Source organism: Aotus nancymaae, unplaced genomic scaffold (assembly GCF_030222135.1).
Source record: "Aotus nancymaae isolate 86718 unplaced genomic scaffold, 86718_ANA_hifiasm-v0.15.2.pri h1tg000001l, whole genome shotgun sequence".
In the NCBI taxonomy this organism is placed as follows: Eukaryota; Metazoa; Chordata; class Mammalia; order Primates; family Aotidae; genus Aotus; species Aotus nancymaae.
In genome coordinates this window covers 9,045,386-9,065,222 of record NW_026988412.1, presented here as the reverse complement: position 1 = coordinate 9,065,222, position 19,837 = coordinate 9,045,386, and the positions used below count along the sequence as shown (strand labels likewise).

The following is a 19,837-nucleotide window of genomic DNA, read 5'->3' as shown; positions in this document are numbered from 1 at the left end:
ATCACCAAGTCTTTATTTTACTGGATATATCTCATAATATTCAAAACCATGGCATCCCAGTAAACCTATATTTGCAATACAAATCAGCAAAGCAAAAGATGTAACATACTGACATTTTACCAAAATCAAACACAATCTAAATCCCGAGACCTTAAGAATTCATCTGTTTTAATATGTGCAGAGTACAACATTCAAAAGGGATGATGCCTAAGTCTTGCTCAACCACAGGAATCCAAGATTTGTCCTTGTTGATATATGAAAATGAAACGCATTTATTTGCACTGCTGATGGTATACCCCATATGGCATGGCTACATGACAGTCTCTATATCAATTTCCTTATCCCTGTCGAAGAAGTGTAAAGATTGATGTGAGAATGATAAATACCAAAATCAGTTTAGAACCAAGCAGGACAAGCAGACGGAGACAGGAGAGGGAAACAGAACAAGGATGGGGCCTAAACTGCACTCGTAACATGTGACTCCCTGACCTGAGTGGCAGGGACACAGGCTTCATATTCTGCCTCCTTTTCTCATGGCCTAAGAGATCCCTAGGAAGAAAAAAGAAAGAGAGTATCCCTCCCACCCACCCACGGGCAATCACTTTTTCCCAGTTTGGTTGTATAACTTACAGTTAGTCTGGTCATATGCAAGCGTGTTTTTGTTGTGTTTTTAAATATAAGTGGGATAAAAACACTATTCTGGATATTGCCTTTTTAACTCAACAATATATCTTGGAGAAAATTCAGTAAAAATAAAACTGCTTCATTCTTTTTAACAATTCCAATTCCATTATACAATATTCCACTGTATAGATGTTCCATGATTCATGTTAGTACTCTTCTATTAACATTAATGTATTTTTCTTAATCTTTTAGGAGGACTATCCTTATGCCCATTGCCTACAGTACACATGGCTCTATCAATAGAATAAATTCCTAGGGAAGAATTTGTGAGTCATCTATATGTATGGTTTTTATTTTTTATAACTGCCAAGTTGTCCTCCCCAGATAAGGCAGCATTTTTTTTAAGACCTATTTACTTTTCAATTTCTCATCAAACAAAAACCCCCACAGGTAGTCTTCTTAGGCACAGTTAAACATTCAACTACGAAGACTACTGTGGGCCACACCTGGCATCTGTGTACTGAACAGAAAGCTGAGCCGGCCAGAAGGGAGCACAGGTGTTCGTCTTGGTGGGCAAGGTCTTTGTGACACACTGTGCAGTAGGCCTGACAGATGTCCCAGAGCTATTGTTTTTGGCCTTCCTGAGTAACCATTCATATGTGAGGAGTCGAGATTCACATGCTCATCTGTGAGACCCACCCTGGTTAGAAGCCCATGCCCACAGGACCCAGTATCTCTTTCAAAAATGCCACAGGCACATCTTCCAGGGACCCCACAAGGGATACACCCCGTTACAAGAGTCACTGCCCTCCAGGAAACCCAAAGCTATGGCTTCTCAGCGGAAGTTAACAGTATATATGTAGTTCATCCTAATCCAGATGTAATTCACCAATTAGGGGTCATTTTCATCATTAGAAATGTTGCCTAGTTAGACAGGTGTCATCCCACTTTTTTCTGATTTGCATAGAATGAAGCCAGAAAGTTAACCCAAGGTCAAAACCATCCTCAGTGAAGAAAAGGGAGCTTTGTTAGCACACTACTACAATGCATCATTGCATCTAACATGTTGTCTTGCACACAGATGGTACTCAATAAATATTTTTCACTGAAGAAATAAAAGTGGCAGATGTTAGTATTACTGCATTGTTTATATATGGTTGACAATTTTCAAAACAATTAGAAAGCCCTTTATAACGTGGGTAATTTTACAGAATCCACTGTTGAGACTTTTTATTGATAATCAAAGCTGAAACATTTCTGCCACATTATCAAGTCAGTAGATAATCACTGACTGAATATAAACAGAAAGACTCATGACCACCAGCCCTTCTGGAACATTATTTTTAAGTACATGTAAAGAACAACCTTCCCAAATCCTTTTAAAAGAAATCATTTATAAAAGTACCATTTTCAATTAAATTATTCTTTGTAAGGTGTGTTTTTAGAAGAAAAACGTTCCGAATCAAATAATATTCAGACTAAGTTCACATGTTGTTAAATCAAGAGTAACACTACCTCAAAAACACTATTACAAACCTGTAATAACAGCAATGCTACTAACAATGTACGCAAGCACCCCTTGCCTCACACCCCCATCAATATCATCAACATACTGTATAATCAATTTTGCTCCTTGCCCAACAGGTGAAAGGACATCCTGCTTTTAAAGAACTTGGAGGTATCATTTACACACAGCTAAATACATAAATCTAAAGTCCACTGCTTGATGTACCCACGAACATGTATACGTATACCCATTTCACTATTCTTAAAATCTGCATTTATTGTATTTCAATGACATTGAACATACTTTCATATGTACAGAAAGTATTTGAAACTCTTTCTTTCTGTGGATTGTGTTCACATTCTGTGCTCCCTTTCCTGCTGTTTTGTAATGTTGTCTTACGTTTTCATAGAACCTCTTTTCCTAACAAAAAAGGTAGTCTTTTGTTTCATGAACAGCAATCTTTTCCCTAGTCTGTATTGATTAGAGCAAATTTTCATTATGTTATGCAAATACGCTATGTCTTTACTTTTGTCTATGTGAGCTTCCACAGAATGAGAAAGAAGAGATAACATTTTCTGTGACAAACGTGTGTGGCTCTGTCTCCTGCTATTTCCAACAGTTTTGTTGTTTTTTTCACTTATGAAAGTTGATGTCACATCTGATTTTAATTGTGAGTTGCACCCTTTGTCATGATTAAGTGCTCTTTTTTTAAGTTCACACAATGCTGTTTCGGTACCACTTTCTTTCCTCTTGAATTCACTGGTAAGCCTTTGTCCATTCTTACAAACACCATATAATTTAGTTTTAGTTTGAGCCTATCCGAGATGTGTCTTCTTTAAAAGTTTACACATAATGGTACTTTTATTATTTAAAATTTATCTTTAACCTCAGCTACAAAAGTGAGTAATTCTTTCTACTTCCATCTTCCCTTCCTATCACCTTCTTTGCTTCCCGTCTTGGGTTGTGTTTTTCATTTCTATACTGTTTAATTTACTTGTTGCCTCCAGATACATTCGAGATGAGGCAGTCAAGAGACATTTTCTTTCTGCCAAATTAAATGCAGAAAGATCTAAAAATATGTTTAACATATAATAAAACACTTGAAAAAAGAAGATATTCAAATATGCAACTTCATCAATAGCCTGAGAAGTAGAAAGTAAAATTATTCCATGATTCTGGTATATATCCATTAGGATAATTACAATGAAAACCAGACAATACCAAGTGTTGCCAAGAATTGAACCAGCACTTTTATACACGTATGGTGGTCTATTAACTGGCACAACTACTTTTAGAAAATTGCTTGGCAATATCTACTAAAACTGAATATATGTACTCCTTCTGACTCACCAATTCCACTTGTAGACATAAATCTCACAGAAATGTATCTATATGTTTACTGAAAGACATCTAGAGTAAAGTCCACAAAGCACCAACAGCCCCAGATAGGAAATCCCTCAAATGCCCATCAAAAGTACAAGGGACAAATGAGCTGCAATATATTTGTATGATGGAAGACAACTTAGTAGTGAGAACAGATGAATCTACTACTCCATGTAACAACTGGGTAACTCTCACAAACATAACGTTGACTGAAAGAAGTGAGATCAAAAGAGTGAATATTTTTCATGATTTCATTTACATAAAGAACAAAAACAGGCAAAAATAAAAACTAACAAGGCCTGTGGAGGTCAGGACAGTGGCTACCCTTGAGAGAAAGGGGAGTAGCTCCTGAAAAGAAGGATTAAGTGGGGCTTCTAGGGTACTGGTGTTGCACTGTCTCTTAAGGTAGAAGCAGGTTACGTCGTTATGAAAACTCACTGAACTATATACATATAACTTGCAATTTTTTGGTATATATAATATCTCAATAAAAATTCACATATACAAACTACTACATATATCTACATATCTAAATCTGCATAGAAGAATCAAATACATGTCAAGATCTTTTGCTTTACTAAAATGGTGTTTAAAGACTCATTGCAAAGAGTCATGATGCACATGACTCTTTGCAATGGCAAAGACAGAAAATTATTAAAAGTAGAAGTTGATTTTCATTTAGTTGGGCTTAAAAAAATAACCCTAGAAATGAAACTTAGATATGAATAACATTCTCAATGAACCACAGCAGTACCTCGAATAGAATATTCTAGGAATAGAGCAATACTCCCAGAAAAATGGATACAGAGATGTTTAATGAGCATTTAAGAACACCTGCTGTTTTTATTAAGCATCACAGATTTAATTAATTTAGGATAAGCCTATATTGTCTCAAAATGATTTATAGCTTCATAGCATGATAAATTATTTTAAATTGAATTCACATTTTTATTGTAATATATTATGTACCAGAAATTTTATCTGCAATGTGTTCTAAAATAAACTTAACTGTCTTTTCCATCCTCATCCCCAAAATTACAGCAACAAAAATACTCCCTAAATACAGCAATGGTAATAGGTCATAAAAGGAACAGGAAAAAAGACTATCAAATATAAGGCAACTATATGGCATACCAATACCTCTGAAGACATTTTTCAGAGAGAAAATGAGAAGTTTTAATAAATTAAAGGTTTTCTGTCTATATAAGGCTTCTTCCAATGAGTTCCTCAGTTTAGTTTAAAAAAGATCTTTTTTTGGCCTGCATTCTTTCAACCTAATAAAAAGTTAAGCACAAGAAGCTGCACCTAGAATTTTCCAAATATTTTCCTTCACATATAGTAATTTGAGTGATCCAATCAAATCATCATTAAATTCTTACTTTACATAAACAATGTTTTAAAAACATTGAACAAGATTCCAACCTGTAATCCCAGCACTTTGGGGAGGCCGAGACAGGCAGATCACTTGAGGTCGAGTTCCAGACCAGCCTGGCCCACATGGTGAAATCCTGTCTCTACTAAAAATACAAAAAAATTAGCCAGGCACGGTGGTAGGCACCTGTAATACCAGCTACTCAAGAGGCTGAGGCATGAGAATTACTTTAATTTGGGAGATGGAGGTTGCAGCAAGCCAAGATTGCATCACTGCACTCCAGCCTGGGCAACAGAGTGAGACTCCATCTCAAAAACAAAAAAGAAAGAAAAGAAAAAGATTCCAATAACAAGGTTTATAAATAAAAATGACTATTGTGGTTCATGTTCACGTTATAATGGTCACATGGAGCTGGACTCTTCATTCTGACAACTTCCTTTCATACAAGGGAGGCTCCATACCATCAAGTAAAATGCATGTGGAGATACATGTATATATTTTTAATGTGGAGATATTTTTAAGCACAATGAACAATTCCTATTTAACTGCTGTCTGCCATCCTGTGGGAAAGAACTGCCAGGTACATTTCAGGACATAGGAAATTCAGTGAGGTTTTCATCCCATCAATATTTTTAAAACATTTATGGGATGTCAAGAGCTTCAAGTGCCACATAATCCTACATGGAAAGCACTGCTCCAGAGGGACCACTTTGCACATAGAGAAAAGTATTTCTTTTCATGATATACTTGAGACATCCATTCATGAGTTAAGAAAAGAAGGTAACTCCAGTCTAATTTCAACATTTTAAAAAGCTATCCTTCATTTTCTTTCATGGGTTGCCTTTCTTCACGGCAGTATCTAAGCCTACCAGAACTTTCCTTTCACCATTCATCACTGAACGTAACTCTGTACATACACAATGCAGATGATCAGGAAGCTTACTGAGAAAATCACAAAGACAAGGAATCTTCACTAGAATCCCAACAGTTTCTAAAATGGGGCCATTTCAACAATCAACTGAGGGACCTGGGGCCGCATCTCAGCCAGGTCACGAGTGCAATACACATGCATCCCTGAGCCATCAGAACCACCTAATAGGTGACATGATACAGACATTCAGAAAGGTTCACACAAGTCTTTTATTCTGTTAAAACACATTTTAAAGTCATAAAATGCATGGGTGAAATTTTAAATACTACTCTAAGCATATCAATTTCTTTCCACTTAAAGAGATTATGCCATTAATCCTATTGCATACTAAATTTTCTATCCATAATTGATAACTATTAGTTAATCATTTCAGGTTTAGTGGATAAAATCTTACACAGGAGCCCATAAGGAATGCAAAGGCCACGAAGAGGTTGATGTAAACGAGGGACTGGCCAACTCATTCAAAGCTTTACTTAGCACTTATTTACTCAAATCAATAGCATGAGTGAGAAAATTGTCTCATTAAGATCTAGAAATAGACGCCATTACTCAAAGAAAATTATCCATAAATCTCAGAAAAACCCAACCTGATTCCCTTGAGCAAGCAGTGTTTTCAGTCTGGCTATTTCAGCTCGCAGCTCACGGATAAGTTTGACATTGGCATCCTCATTAATGGTAGGCTTGTTGATGATGTTTTTGGCTCTATTTGCATAGCGAAGAGTACTTAGGGTTTCTCCATAATTGACATCAGCAGGTGAAATGGCTGTGAAGAATGTATTCAAAAAATAATTTATCCAGCACTCCATGTTTCATTTAGCGCAAAGTTGCTTTGTAATTTAAAAGTCAGATTAACCCCAGGTCATTGGATAGACTAAATATTCATTGCCACAGTAATGAATATGAAAAATTATCTAAGATTTCTAGGAAAGAGTGCTCACAATACAAAATGAAGTGTCATTTTGCTCTTCTCAAATCTAGAATCAACCACCTAACCAAATCTAAAATGAGATATGAGACATTCCCCTGTAGTTAGGTAGTTTCCCTGCTAAAAATGTAAGAAGGTTTCAAGACTATTTGTCATCTCATCATCAAGTGGGAATTCAAATACTTTTAAAAGTTCTGGCAAAGTCTACCATCTGAAAAAAAAAATGAATAAAAAGAATATGATAAGTTTTGAAAACAGTCACTAAATCACTCTATTCTCTTCTTCTGAAAGCTTTGGTTAATCTTACCCACCTCCACCACTACAACCCAACTTTAAGGCTTAAGTGACTATACAAATGCATGGAGGCGTACAACACAGGGTAGATCCTGTTCCTCCACAGTTAACACGTGGCATGGGGCGTGGGAAGGACATGAAGAGAGGGGAAGGGAAGAGGAGAGACAGGAAGAGGAAAGGGAAAGTGGACTCAGAGGGAAACAAGTTCTGACTTCTCCCAGACAATTATCTTCCCTTTCTACATTTTTTCTCTATTCCGCTTCTTTCAGTTAATTGGCTGAAATATAGAAATAAAGTACATTACTGTTATCATTATTTGTTATATGCATTGGGTTTTTCCCCCTCCCAATTCTTAATTTTAAATTCCCCATTTATTGCCTTAAATAAAAAAACAAAATTGGGTTATTTTTACTTCGTGTCCTTGTGATTTTCTCCTATGGGGTAGTGAAGTTTCTACCTTGTACTTCAAGCAAAGAAAAGCTGAAAAGTCTTTCTGCATGTTATCACAGCTTCCAAAATATGGCAAGGTGATATAACAGTTAATACTATGATACTATAGACTGGATCATAGCAGGATCACAGTAGGTGATTTTCTTCAAGATAGAAAAACCATTACTTTCTTAAGATGTCAAGGGTGCTATTTCCTATAAGACACTTTAAACTTAAATATTTACAGTTAGTTCACAGAAAATTTTGTATGCTCAGAAAAGTAAATTAAAACTCTTACTGGCAATCATGATAGTTTTAGAGTTTCCTCCAAGGCTATCTTTTAACAACCAAGTCAATACAGAATCCCTGTAAGGCACAAAAACTTGCTTCTTCTTTGCAAGAGGGTTTGCTGCATCCTGAGATAAATCAGCTATAAAAAGAAAGAAAAAGAGGACAATTAGTAAAACCTTTTTCCTCTAATTTTGCTTCAAAAACGTTGAGGATAGTACCTCAGTATGCAACACAGATATTACACATGAAGAAAAAGAGGAGGAAAAAGAGGAGGCAGCAGTCGGGCGTAAGCATACCTAAGGCAGAAATGACGTTCCCTAGAGTCACAAGGGACTTGTTAATATTTCCCCCTTCCTTTAGCCTAACCCCGGTGGCTCCGGTGGCATCTGCACGCTCACTTCCGGCAAGATCAACCAAGTGGATCTTGCTCACGGTTTCACATGGCATTTCAGAATCAAATTTAGCCTGTGGTAAAATAAAAAAATAAAATTGAAGAGGTGCAAAGGGCCCTGATGTTTTTGATGATACAAATTCTAATTATTTTCCACTCCTCACTGAGATCTCTCGGGGTAAGCATTTTTCAATTTTGTTGTTTTATTGGTCTTCACACTGATTATAGAAACTTTTCAGATTTAATCCAATGCAACAGAAGTTACTGTATATGATTCTTAAACTTTCTGAAGAATCATTCCATTCTCAACAAAGCCCTGCTGAATCAGGCTGTGGCAGAACAGAAAACTAGGCACTGAGTGGCACTCAGCAGAGAAGTATAAGTAAGCAAATAATGACTTTCATTCTCATCTAGAATCCCAGCCTTCCAGGAACAAAAAGTCTCCAAAATATGATCAACATAGACAAGCACAGAAAAGAACATTCAACCATTCTCAGATGTTAAAACATCTTGTTTTATAAATTAATTTTTTAATGTAAAATCTTAAATACTATATTCCTTGCTTCTGAATTCTACCAAAATTTTATATTCTCAAAGACTTCTGATCTATGTGTTACATTTTGAACCAAAATGCCCCCCCTGCAAATTACCATATTTTTATAGAGATTAAAACCTTAGAAATGAGAGATGGTGGCCAGGCACAGCAGCTTATGCCTGTGATCCCAGCACTTTGGGAGGAAAAGGTGGGAGGATCGCTTGAGTCAGGACCAGGCTGGGCAACATAGTGAGACACCATCTCTACAAAAACTTGGAAAAAAAATTAGCTGGACGTGGTGTTGTGCACCCATATTCCCAGCTCCCTGGAAGGCTGAGGTAGGAGGATCTCTTGAGCCCAGAAGGTCAAGGCTGCAGTGAGCCGTGATCACACCACTGTACTCCAGCCTGGGCAACAGAGCTAAAACATGTCTCAAACACACACACACACACACACACACACACACACACACACACACACAAAGACCAAATTAGAGACGATCATATGCTAATCAGGCACTAAGCAGAAAGCAGGAGAAAACCCAATCAACTAGAGTAAATCCAAAGGAAAGGTCTAACAGAAGATTAGGATGTGAAGAATTTAAGGAGAGTTGTTCTGACTGGCCTTAGAGAATTCATTTGCTTGCTCTTGATCTCCTTCATTAATAAAATACTGCCTCTTTGTATCCAGTGTGTCCAACTGTTAACACAGATGAGGCCCTCCCCAAGTTACCAGCATATGCTTAGGCCCCGACAGAACCCTACATTTTTCCATTCATCTGTTCTACTGGCCTCAGTGTTAAAATATTTACCCTCAGTAACTTCCACACATGCTCAAGATGCTCTCTACTTCTTGATCATAATGAATTCTTACATTAGTACTTATAAATATTCGCTGCCCTTTAATATTATTCTAATAATCATAATCAACATTGCGAGGTGAGAGCCATGGAGCGGTAATGCACTTCGCCAAGTTATTCACCTTGGCTTCCAGCTGGTCTGACTGGCAATCCATTATTTCCCACAGAGTTTGCAACAATGAAAACTTTTGCTTAATTAAGCACAGAGCAAGTTGTTTTATGTCTAGAACAGGGTGGAAGTCTGCTAAGTATTTCTTAAGGGTACACATCAGGATATTTCAAATAACTGTGATTGTAACCACAGAGAAACTCAGCGCACAGCACATGTTCAACTCTAATTAACAAGAAAATGACAGTCAGTCACCTTTACCTGCTGCTGCTCCTGGTTCAACAATGATCAGTCCTCAGCTGGTGCTAATCAGCAACTAAAGACCTCAGGGATGGAGCCAGCCGGGCCCGCAGCTGCCCTTACCTGAGTGAACTTGATGGTGAAGATGGCATGAGACCTGCTACTGACGTCATTCATCCCAGTCGCTGCGGTGGTCCGGTTGATATTGCCTGCATCCATAAGTTCTTCTACGTCACCATAATTCTGTACTAAATGTTTGGACAAATCTGAAAACAAAATGGAAGGGGTGAAGAAATCCCCCTAATATATAGGAAATGGAATACAGAGTTACCCTCTATGAAATAATACACAACTCCGAAATCTGCTGACCTGTCTGAAGACCTCACTTGTCTCTCTAGGGTGGTGGTACGTAACACAGACCTGGGAGCTAGGTGGCTGGGGTCGAATCCCAGCTCTGCTGCTTACCAGTCATTACATAGTTATGGACTTACGCACTTACACAGCTATGGACAAGCTGCTTTGCTTCACTGTGCCTCAGTTACCTCATGTGATCATGTGTTCCTACTACATAGGGCCACGGTCCCCAAACTTTTTGGCACCAGAGATCGGTTTCATGGGAGGCGTTTTTCCATGGATGGGGGGTGGGGAGAACAGATTGGGGATGAAATTGTTCCATACCTCAGATCATCAGGCATCAGTTATATTCTCATAAGAAGCACACAACCTAGATCCCTCACATGTGTGGTTCAGAATAGGGTTCACGCTTCTATGAGAATCTAATGTCACCACTGATCTGACAGGAGGCGGAGCTCAGGCAGTAACGCTCGCTCACTGGCCGTTCACCTACTGTGCAGCCCACTTCCCAACAGGCCACACCACCAGTCTGCGGCCCAGGGGTTAGGGGCCTCTGACATAAGGTATTTAAGATAAAGGTTAGCTATTGTATTATCATCAACCTCATTAGCATTAGTTATAGCACACAGAAGACAAATATAAAAGCACGGCTTTCATGAAAAACACAAAAGCATTTTTTAAATCATTTAAAAATTGTTTTATTAACCTTTTTAGAACATTTATACAGTTCTAAAGTCAAAGGCTACACAGTTACACTGTGTAAAGGGTCCCCATCCCTATGCTATAGCTCCCTACTTCCCCTCTGTCAGGCAACCAAATGTTATACACCTTTCTAGAAATAACCTATATATATATACAAGCAATCATATTTATATATAACTATCTCTTTCCCCTTACATAGAAATGGTAGCATACCATAAACATTAGTTTGCACCCTGCTTTTAAATGTAATAATACATTAAAGAACATTTTGTATCAGGTAAGGTATTTCCTCATTCATTTTTAAGGCTGCAGGGGATTGGATCATACACATGTACCATGACCAATTTAACCATGGAAACTACAGAAGTTGTTTATATTTTATTTCCAATTATGAGTAATGCTGCTACAAATAATCTTGCACGTAAGTCTTTTCAAATGCCTGTGAATGTTTATACAGAATAAATTCTTAGAGGTGGAATTTCTAGACAAATAGGTAGTTGAAATTTTGATAACTATTGCAAAATTGTTCTCCATATAGGGCAATTTACACCCAGCAGTAGCAAGGTATAAGAGTGCTTGCCTCTCAACATCCTCCACAATATTGTCTTACCAGGATTATTTATATATGCCAAAGATGGGTGACAAATGTTACATCCATGTATTTTTATTTTGCTTTTCTCTTAGTAGGAGTGAGGCTAAGCATTCCTTCCTGCATTTAAAAATTATGTGTATTTCTATTTCTATGAACAGCCTAGTCATATTCTTTGTTCATGTTTCTACTTCGTTGTTGAGTCTGTCCTTACTGATGTATAGAAGCTCTTTACATACCAGGAAATTAGTCCTTTCTCTAAAACTTGAAATCAAAATATTTTTCCTATTTTGTAATTAAGCTTTTTACTTTGCTAACAGTGTTTCTGCCAAGCATGGTGTTTTATTTTGCTATTCTTTGTTTAGCCATTTCAAATTTAACATCGTTTATTTTATGGTTTCTGAGTTTTAAGTCAAGTTTTTAAAAACCTTCTTTCCTATAGGTTTCTGGAAAAAAATTAACCACGGATTTTTATAGTCATTTTATTATTTAATGTTTGATGCTTGAAATCTTCAATCTAGTTACCATTTATCCTGGTGTAAAACTGAATTGTGGTACCAATTTACTTTTTTTTTTTCCCTCCTAGACAGCTTAATAATTCCTCCAATAATTTCCCTAATGTTTGAATAGCACATTGATTATAAACTAAATTCCCCTAAGAATCTAGGTCAGATTCTGGAAGTCTGCCCTGTTTTGTTATTCTGTGTCTTCATATACCAGCTTTATATGTTTTAACATATGGTAAGACACTTATCAGAAAACATGAAGGCATGAGTTAGGCTAAGAACTCTTAAAAGTAATAGCTATACCATAGGCCACGGAATGACTACACACTGGCACACCCTGCTTTGCTCTGGGCATAAAAGGCAAGAGTTTAAGTGGAAATTTATTAAAATACAGTTGGGGTCCTGTTGGTATATCTGTTTTCTCCCAGAAAAAGAAGACAATCAAAACCAGAAAGAACTTTAAACCTGTGACCAGTTCTGTCCCACATCCACAGGGACACAAATGAAGAACATGAAAGCATGTCTCTATGTACTATTCCTGCAGGCCAACCATGCTGAGTCGCCTTATACAGAGGAGCAAAGATCAGCTTCATTACAAGGACAGCTTTAAATCCAGCCGATTCTTAAATAACCAGCAAAGGCCAGTCCTGTACTCATCGTCGCTGGTAGCACTCCTCACAACTGTCTGTGCCAGAACTAGCGTATCACAGCACAGATGCTGAAACCCACAGAGGAAATCCTCCAAATGTACTTCTTGACAGGCAAAGGACAGAATATCTTTACTGTCATGTATCACCTTGAGGGTCATTAAAGATACACTGCAAAAATGTAATGCCATTTAAAGAGACAGATTGCGGGTTTGCTTATCTTGCCTTACATTTGGAAAAGAAAATTCCAGAGATTTCTTAAAGACAGAGGAAATCTATTGGCAAGCCTCATAAAATCAACAGATGCCCAGTGAAGCATAAATTCACTAACGGAACATCATGTAGTGACAGCTCATGTCATTTTTACTATAATAAAATCCCAAAACTAAAGAAATTTTTAAAAGCTAACCATTATGCTATATTTGTTCTTTGAAAGCATTATTTTTACATAGATCCCAAAAAGAATATGGCTGTGAAATATCCACTCTTACCCTCAACATAGGGGCCTTCTTTGGGATGTTCACGGACTCTCAAATTGAAAGTTTTAGATGACTTCCGCCGAAGTAGATCTCTCACGTGTTCATTATAAATTTCTAAGTAGCTAAAAGTTTTTTAAAAAATTGAATTCAGAAAAATTATTTCAGACATTAATATCAGTAACAACACATAACAGCAGCAACATGCTAACATAAATGGTGGCAGCAGCAGTTACCATTTATGAGTGGTGACTATGTATTAGGTACGGAGTCCTCACTTAAGGTCATTGACAGGTTCTTGGAAAGTGCAACGTTTAGGGAAAGGACATACAGTGGATCCTCAAATAACATCACTTCCTTCAACGTCACGTTGCTATAATGTTGATGAGAAAAAGAACTGCTTTTATTACATGTTGTTTCACCTAAAGTCACAATTTCCAAGAAAGTATCAAGAAGCAACATTAGGCCAGGCATGGTGGCTCATGCCTGTAATCCTAACATTTTGGGGGGCCAAGGCAGATGGTCACTTGACGTCATGAGATCGAGACCAGCCTGACCAATATGGTGAAACCCCATCTCTACAAAAAATAACAAAAATTATCCTTGTGTGGTAGCGGCGCCTGTAATCCCAGTTACTTGGGAGACTGAGGTAGGAGAATCACTTGAACCTGGGAGATGGAGGCTGGCTGCAGTGAGACAAGAGCATGCCACTGCACTCCAGGCTGGGCAACAGAGTGAGACTCCATCTCAAAAAAAAAAAAAACAAGAAGCAGCATTAAGTGAGGACTTACTGTATCATGCTAAGCACTTGATGTGGATTATTTCATTGAATCCCTATAATAACCAAGAGGTAGGTACCACTACTATCCTCATTTTATAGGTTAGGCAAGGGAGGTTTAGTGTGACTTAAATAACTTGTCCAACACTACACAGCAGTCAAGCAGGTGTAAAAACCCTATATTGCCATGTCTGCCTTTGAAACTACCAAAGAAACTGGCTCCCCACACAGGTTTAATTTCAAGGAGGAAAAAGCACCTCAACCACTTAGATTCACTCATAGATTAGATTTATAGTGATCCAACCAACATACAGAATAATCTAAACCTTACTAAGGCTATAAGAATGAAGCAAGTAATTGGGTAGATACTTAAAAAGTCAGAAGTTCACTCCATCTGAGATGAATATCCTACATTAGTTTCTGACCAAGCTGTGAATTCTACCAGCTCCCAAATCCTTATCCAAATTGTACCAAAGAAAATCACTAAAATTTTAAGCTTTATCTCCAAACCATAATCACAGGAGGGGAAAAGGGAAGACTCTTTTTCTTTAGAATCTAAAGGCCTTATTCATTTCCAGCACCTAAATGGAAGCCAACCAGCACTGACTCTAATCAAGCTCACACACGGTTACTCAGGCGACAGACTCTACCTGACTTCAGTTCGAAAAGAAGCTTCATCCCATTTGGTGGTTTCATTTATCCGACTGAAGAGCCCTTCACAGATCCGAGGTATTAAGCCAGAATCTCCCTGCAATGGGAAGGATCAATGTCACAGCTGTCACTTAAAAGCAACTGATGACTGAATTTGCAATTTGCTGGCGTGAACTTAGACTCAAGTGGCCTGTGAGCCAACTCCTGGCCTACCACAGCCCATGCCATGTGCCCCCTCCAGGACTGCTTCCTACTCTCTGAAATGAGATGATTGAGGCTTCTGATTTATACATGCTGGGACTCTGATAATATGTAGTTATCAGTTTGTCAATTAAATCATGGCTTACAAACAAGGAGATTTAATCTCTAACTTTTAAAGACAGTATATAAACTGTAGAATAAACATTAAAAATATATGCTCAAATGATCAAAGTAGGTAAAAAATATACACCAGACAAAAAAAGAAACATCAAGAAAAACTTAGTAATCCCCACAGTAGTTAATAATTGTCTTAAAAACTTAGATAACAGAACCACATTAAAACACATGCTGGCCAGTGCACTGGCTCACACCTGTAATCCCAGCACTTTGGGAGGCCGAGGTGGGTGGATCACATGAGGTCAGGAGTTTGAGACCAACCTGGCCAACATGGTGAAATCCTATCTCTACCAAAAATACAAAAATTAGCCAGGCCCAGTGGTGCATGCTTGTAATCCCAGCTATTTGACCCTGGGAGGCAGAGGCTGCAGTGAGCCAAGATCATACCACTGCACTCCAACCTGGGCAACAAGAGCAAAACTCTGTTTCAAAACAAAAACACAAACACATGGTATGTCCCTCATTTGATAGAGTTGATAGTGTAATCACTACCCTGGTCTTTTTTGATGAAAGATTTTAATACATCATATTATTTATACAGTGTGGGTGTAATATTCAATAATATTCATGTTTCAGTCAGCCTTAAAAAGCTGATGAACCTCAGAATATAATAAAAATCAGGCAAAATGATCTTGTTAGGAAACCAAGATTTCAGAGCATCGATGCTTTCTTCCCACGTTCTCTCCCTACCTTCACCCAATCACCACGCCCAAAAAACAAAAGAAAGCATGACTGTTTCAGAAATTGTTTTTTCTTTGTACCATTAAATCAGTACTAATTCTTAACAAGGAAAAATGAGTCTTACATTGTATTTTTGGTTCTTACTTTAAAATGAAGAAGATACCCAAGCAGCACTCAATTATAAGATCAGAGAAAAACACTTGTAATTTGTGAGCGCTTTATAAATGTCTGACTTACATAAAATGGATACTAGGGAATCAACATAAAAATTTCACTTTTAGAAGTTTATTTTTTTCCAAAGGCACAGTAGGAAAAGAGGAAGTGAGAAGTAATGATAAAAGGAAATATGAAACTCTCAAAATTAGCTGTGTGTTCCTCTCATTTGATCTTCCCTTTTCAGATTGAGGACTTGCCGAACAGCACTTACTGACTTCTTGTGTAAAGGAAAGCCTGGATGTAAGCAGTGAGGTTACATGTCCTGAATAATTTATTCTGGAAAGATCTGTTTTCTAACATACAACCTCCATGAACCACCAAACCTTCAGCATTAAAGACACCATGTGTGCCAGCAGGAAGCCCTCAGTCATATTCTACTAGTGTCTCTACATCTCGACCATGCCACAGGTTTGCCAGGCAATGAACAGAGCTTTCACTATGACATAAGAAAAAAAAAACAAAACAGGTCAGGCGCGGTGCCTCACGCCTGAAATCCCAGCACTTCGGGAGGCTGAGGCGGGAATATCACCTGAGGTCAGGAGTTTAAGACCAGCCTGGCCAACATGGTGAAACCCCATCTCTACTAAAAACACAAAAATGAGCCAGGCATAGTGGTACACACCTGTAGTCCCAGCTACTCGGGCGGCTGAGGCAGGAAAATCACTTGGAACCAGGAGCTGGAGGTCGCAGTGAGCTGAGATTGCACCACTGCACTCCAGCCTAGGTGACTCAGTAAGACTCCATCTCAGGAAAAAAAAAAAAAAAAGAAAACACAAGCACGATCTAAATCTGGAGAAAATACAGAACAACATAAAGTTCTTGCAATAATTCCTAGTTTTTACTCCTCTGTATTTTGGAGGAAGTATAACATATTAATCAGTTAATTTACATAGCTTATAAATATATAAACTCTATATATAACTATGTAATTCTAACTTTTTAATGTATTTGCAGGATTTTTGTAGTACCTTTCCATCAAAGAGTTAGGATATTTTTTACATTTTTTCTTGGGGAAAAATGTTTTGAATAATTTTAAAAAGAACAGACTTCAGTAATTTTATTCAAACTGTTGTGTTGGCAGAAAAGAAGAATAAATTACTTATGGGCCTAACACACTTTTTTTGATAAGATTATAAGGCCTTTAAAAACAGAAAATGAACTGGGAGTTGCATCCATTATTCATGCTTATATACTTAAAACTATTTCTAATTTAAAATCTCTCAAAGGAAATTCAGTCCAACTTATTACTGAATTTTATCTTATTACTAAAGAATGATCACAACATGAAAAGTTAGTAGACCAAATAGATAAAAGAGATAATTCTACCAGTCCAGAGAAAGATAATGAGAAATTTCCTTCCCACACAGTATAAACAACGTACAGAATTTCCCATCATAGTGTATGACTTTCCAGATCCAGTTTGCCCATATGCAAAGACACAAGCATTATAACCTTCAAATGCAGATTTCACGACATCTGTGCCGAGGGTTTTGAAAACCTGAAAACCAAAAAAAAAAAACACACAAAAGATACAATTATCATAGATTTTAATAAAAGCCCCTTCAGTGTTAACAATGTTCTTGAATGCTACTTTCAGCTCTTAAGGATTAGACCATATAAATAAATCACTGCAGAACCATTCATAGCAAAATATGTATATACCACAGTTTTTAACCAAAAACAAACTTTTTATGCAAACAAAAAGCAGCCCCATCCTCTTTCCTACTTAAGTTTACCAAAAAAACCCTGAAGTATAAAAATGTAAACAAGGCAAAGTGACAATCATATTTAGAAGCAAAGCCTATTTTAAAGCATGATGATTAGCCATTTAGAATTATATAAATATATAAAGCTATTCATTCTATCAGAGCTTCCAGAAACAAAATATTCAAAACCTGAAGGTCACAGCAGCCAGAAATTACTGCCCAAGTTGAGCCAAATCAACGCCATCATTTTAAGGGTCTAGCTATTCATCAAAATCAATCTCTGCAGGTGCTCATGGCTGTGAGTGACAGGTGGGTGCAGATGAGGCTGGGGTGGCTGGGCTCCCCCATGTCAGTGTCCAGACACTTTTTCCTATTTGGACATTTTCCCAGGATGGAGAGGGCAGAGAGATAAGCTGTGTGGAGCTGGGGGCAGGGTCACACCTACAATGGCCTGAATCCACGTCCAATGTTCCACATAATTACAATGTGGGTAGTGAAAGGAGGTGAAGTACAAATGCTTCACCCAGACAACTGATGGTAAATGAAGCAAATTAAGATTCAAAGTCTTCCTAGTTATAGCCAGCTGGAAAGAGACAACCAAAGCTTTCATGTAGTCGCCTGTCCTCTCGGCCCAGCACACTAAGGGCACATAAAGCATCTCCCTGCTTCAAGAGGTAGGCACGACAGCAGCTGAGGAGATGCCAAACAGAGAAGCTCAGTCAGCTTCAGGTGAAGGAGTCCTCTGTCATGGACCATCCAAGGTAGAGCCTCAGCATCCCTACAGAAGCATGCAGTCTGAGTGACACCACATCAGCCAACTCATGGGACCCAGACGGATCAACCTAAAAGTCATCTCCAGCTACTGCGAAACCAAGAGCAGCAGGTCTCAAACTTTGCAGCACATTACAAGCACTTGGGAAGCTTTGAAAAGTCCAGTGGCCAGGCCAGTAACTCAGCCCAATTAAATATGAATCTGAGGGGGTGTGAACCTAGGAATCCACATTCTTCAAAACTCCCTATGTAATTACAAAGCATGGCAACATTTGAGCAGCAACCTAGAGCACTCACATCTGCCATCAGCACAGGCAGTACCGGGACCCTGCATGGAAGCCAGATTCCCATTAGGATGTGCCCATGGCCCACATCAGTGTGGACATATGGAGATAACTCCCCTTGGCCATAACACCCACACCCTAGACAGGGCCGATCAACCTGGCCATCTCCATCTCAGCTCCACCTCACCCATCCCTGCTGATAACACAGCCTGTCATCCAAGGACAAGATGAAAATACAGCTAACTGGACAACAGGACCTCAGCTTTCTTCGGATGCCATTTTCCCAGTGTCTTCTACAGACTTTGTTTCCTCAGTCTCATTAGTAAAAGATTTCAACAAACTGTCATTTCAATTGAGTCACTTCCACAAGTTGCCAGTCTCACTCCTTCTGAGTTAATTCTTAACCATTTCAGCTTTAGGAGTTGATAGTTTTCTATCTTGTTCTCAAATCCTGATGACTTACTCAAGTCTCAACCATAATGGCAGCTAACACTCACTCAGCTCTTTCTAACCCCTTTCGTGTGCTCATGTATAACTCTCATCAGAACACTACAGGGTGAGTAGTGAGTGGTGTTTCAACACCTATTTTTCAGATGAGGAAGCTGAAGCGGGAGAGGTCAGGTAACTGGACACACACCAGGGAGTGCCAGAGCTGGGACTCCACCCAGGCCTTTCTTTTCACTGAGATGTGTCCTCTTTCCACACCCTCTAAATCAACAACCAGGCCCCAATCCTATGTGGAAGGGCCCCTCCCCAAACTTCTCTTAAGAAGCAAAAGTCAGGAACCCCAGGGACACTCAGGACTCCAGATCACCAGTTGGAGGTTCATTTTCAGCATTGTACATGGAATGTGAGTAAAAACTAAAGATTTTCCCAATTCTCTCAGATTAAACAAAACACAAAAGGCAAATGCCGTTTTTATGAATTCACTGGTAAGGAAAAAAGTCTTCTAAAACCTTCTCAAAGAATAAAGAAGGATCTTTTCTCATAGTTTGGCCTGGGGCTAAACCAAAGTCATGGAAAATATCACATTTAAACCAAACCCAAAGGTTTTCAGAATAAAATTATTCCCTAGGGTTAAAACCTATGCCTACCATTTTGCTATTACTTCATCACCCAGAAAGTTAGCCCAGGCGGTTTTCCGATTCAAGGACTCAGGGCGGTCTGGGGCCAGGAAACATGACTGCGCGGAGATCTAGAAAATCCAG

The 19,837-nt window shown here is 38.3% G+C and overlaps 1 protein-coding gene across 7 annotated transcripts in view; it reads right to left on the bottom strand.

The window, feature by feature from the left end:
• Window positions 1-19,837, bottom strand: part of KIF16B (kinesin family member 16B) — a 300,381-nt gene that overhangs the window by 222,293 nt on the left and 58,251 nt on the right. For all 7 annotated transcript variants that reach the window (XM_064377627.1, XM_064377706.1, XM_064377528.1 and 4 more), the window contains exons 4-10: window positions 17,250-17,366; window positions 14,593-14,690; window positions 13,180-13,289; window positions 10,014-10,156; window positions 8,053-8,221; window positions 7,764-7,895; window positions 6,405-6,580 (exon numbers count right to left, since the gene is read on the bottom strand). In XM_064377627.1, coding sequence (XP_064233697.1) covers window positions 6,405-6,580; window positions 7,764-7,895; window positions 8,053-8,221; window positions 10,014-10,156; window positions 13,180-13,289; window positions 14,593-14,690; window positions 17,250-17,366 — 945 coding nt within the window. The remainder of the gene's footprint in view (window positions 1-6,404; window positions 6,581-7,763; window positions 7,896-8,052; window positions 8,222-10,013; window positions 10,157-13,179; window positions 13,290-14,592; window positions 14,691-17,249; window positions 17,367-19,837) is intronic.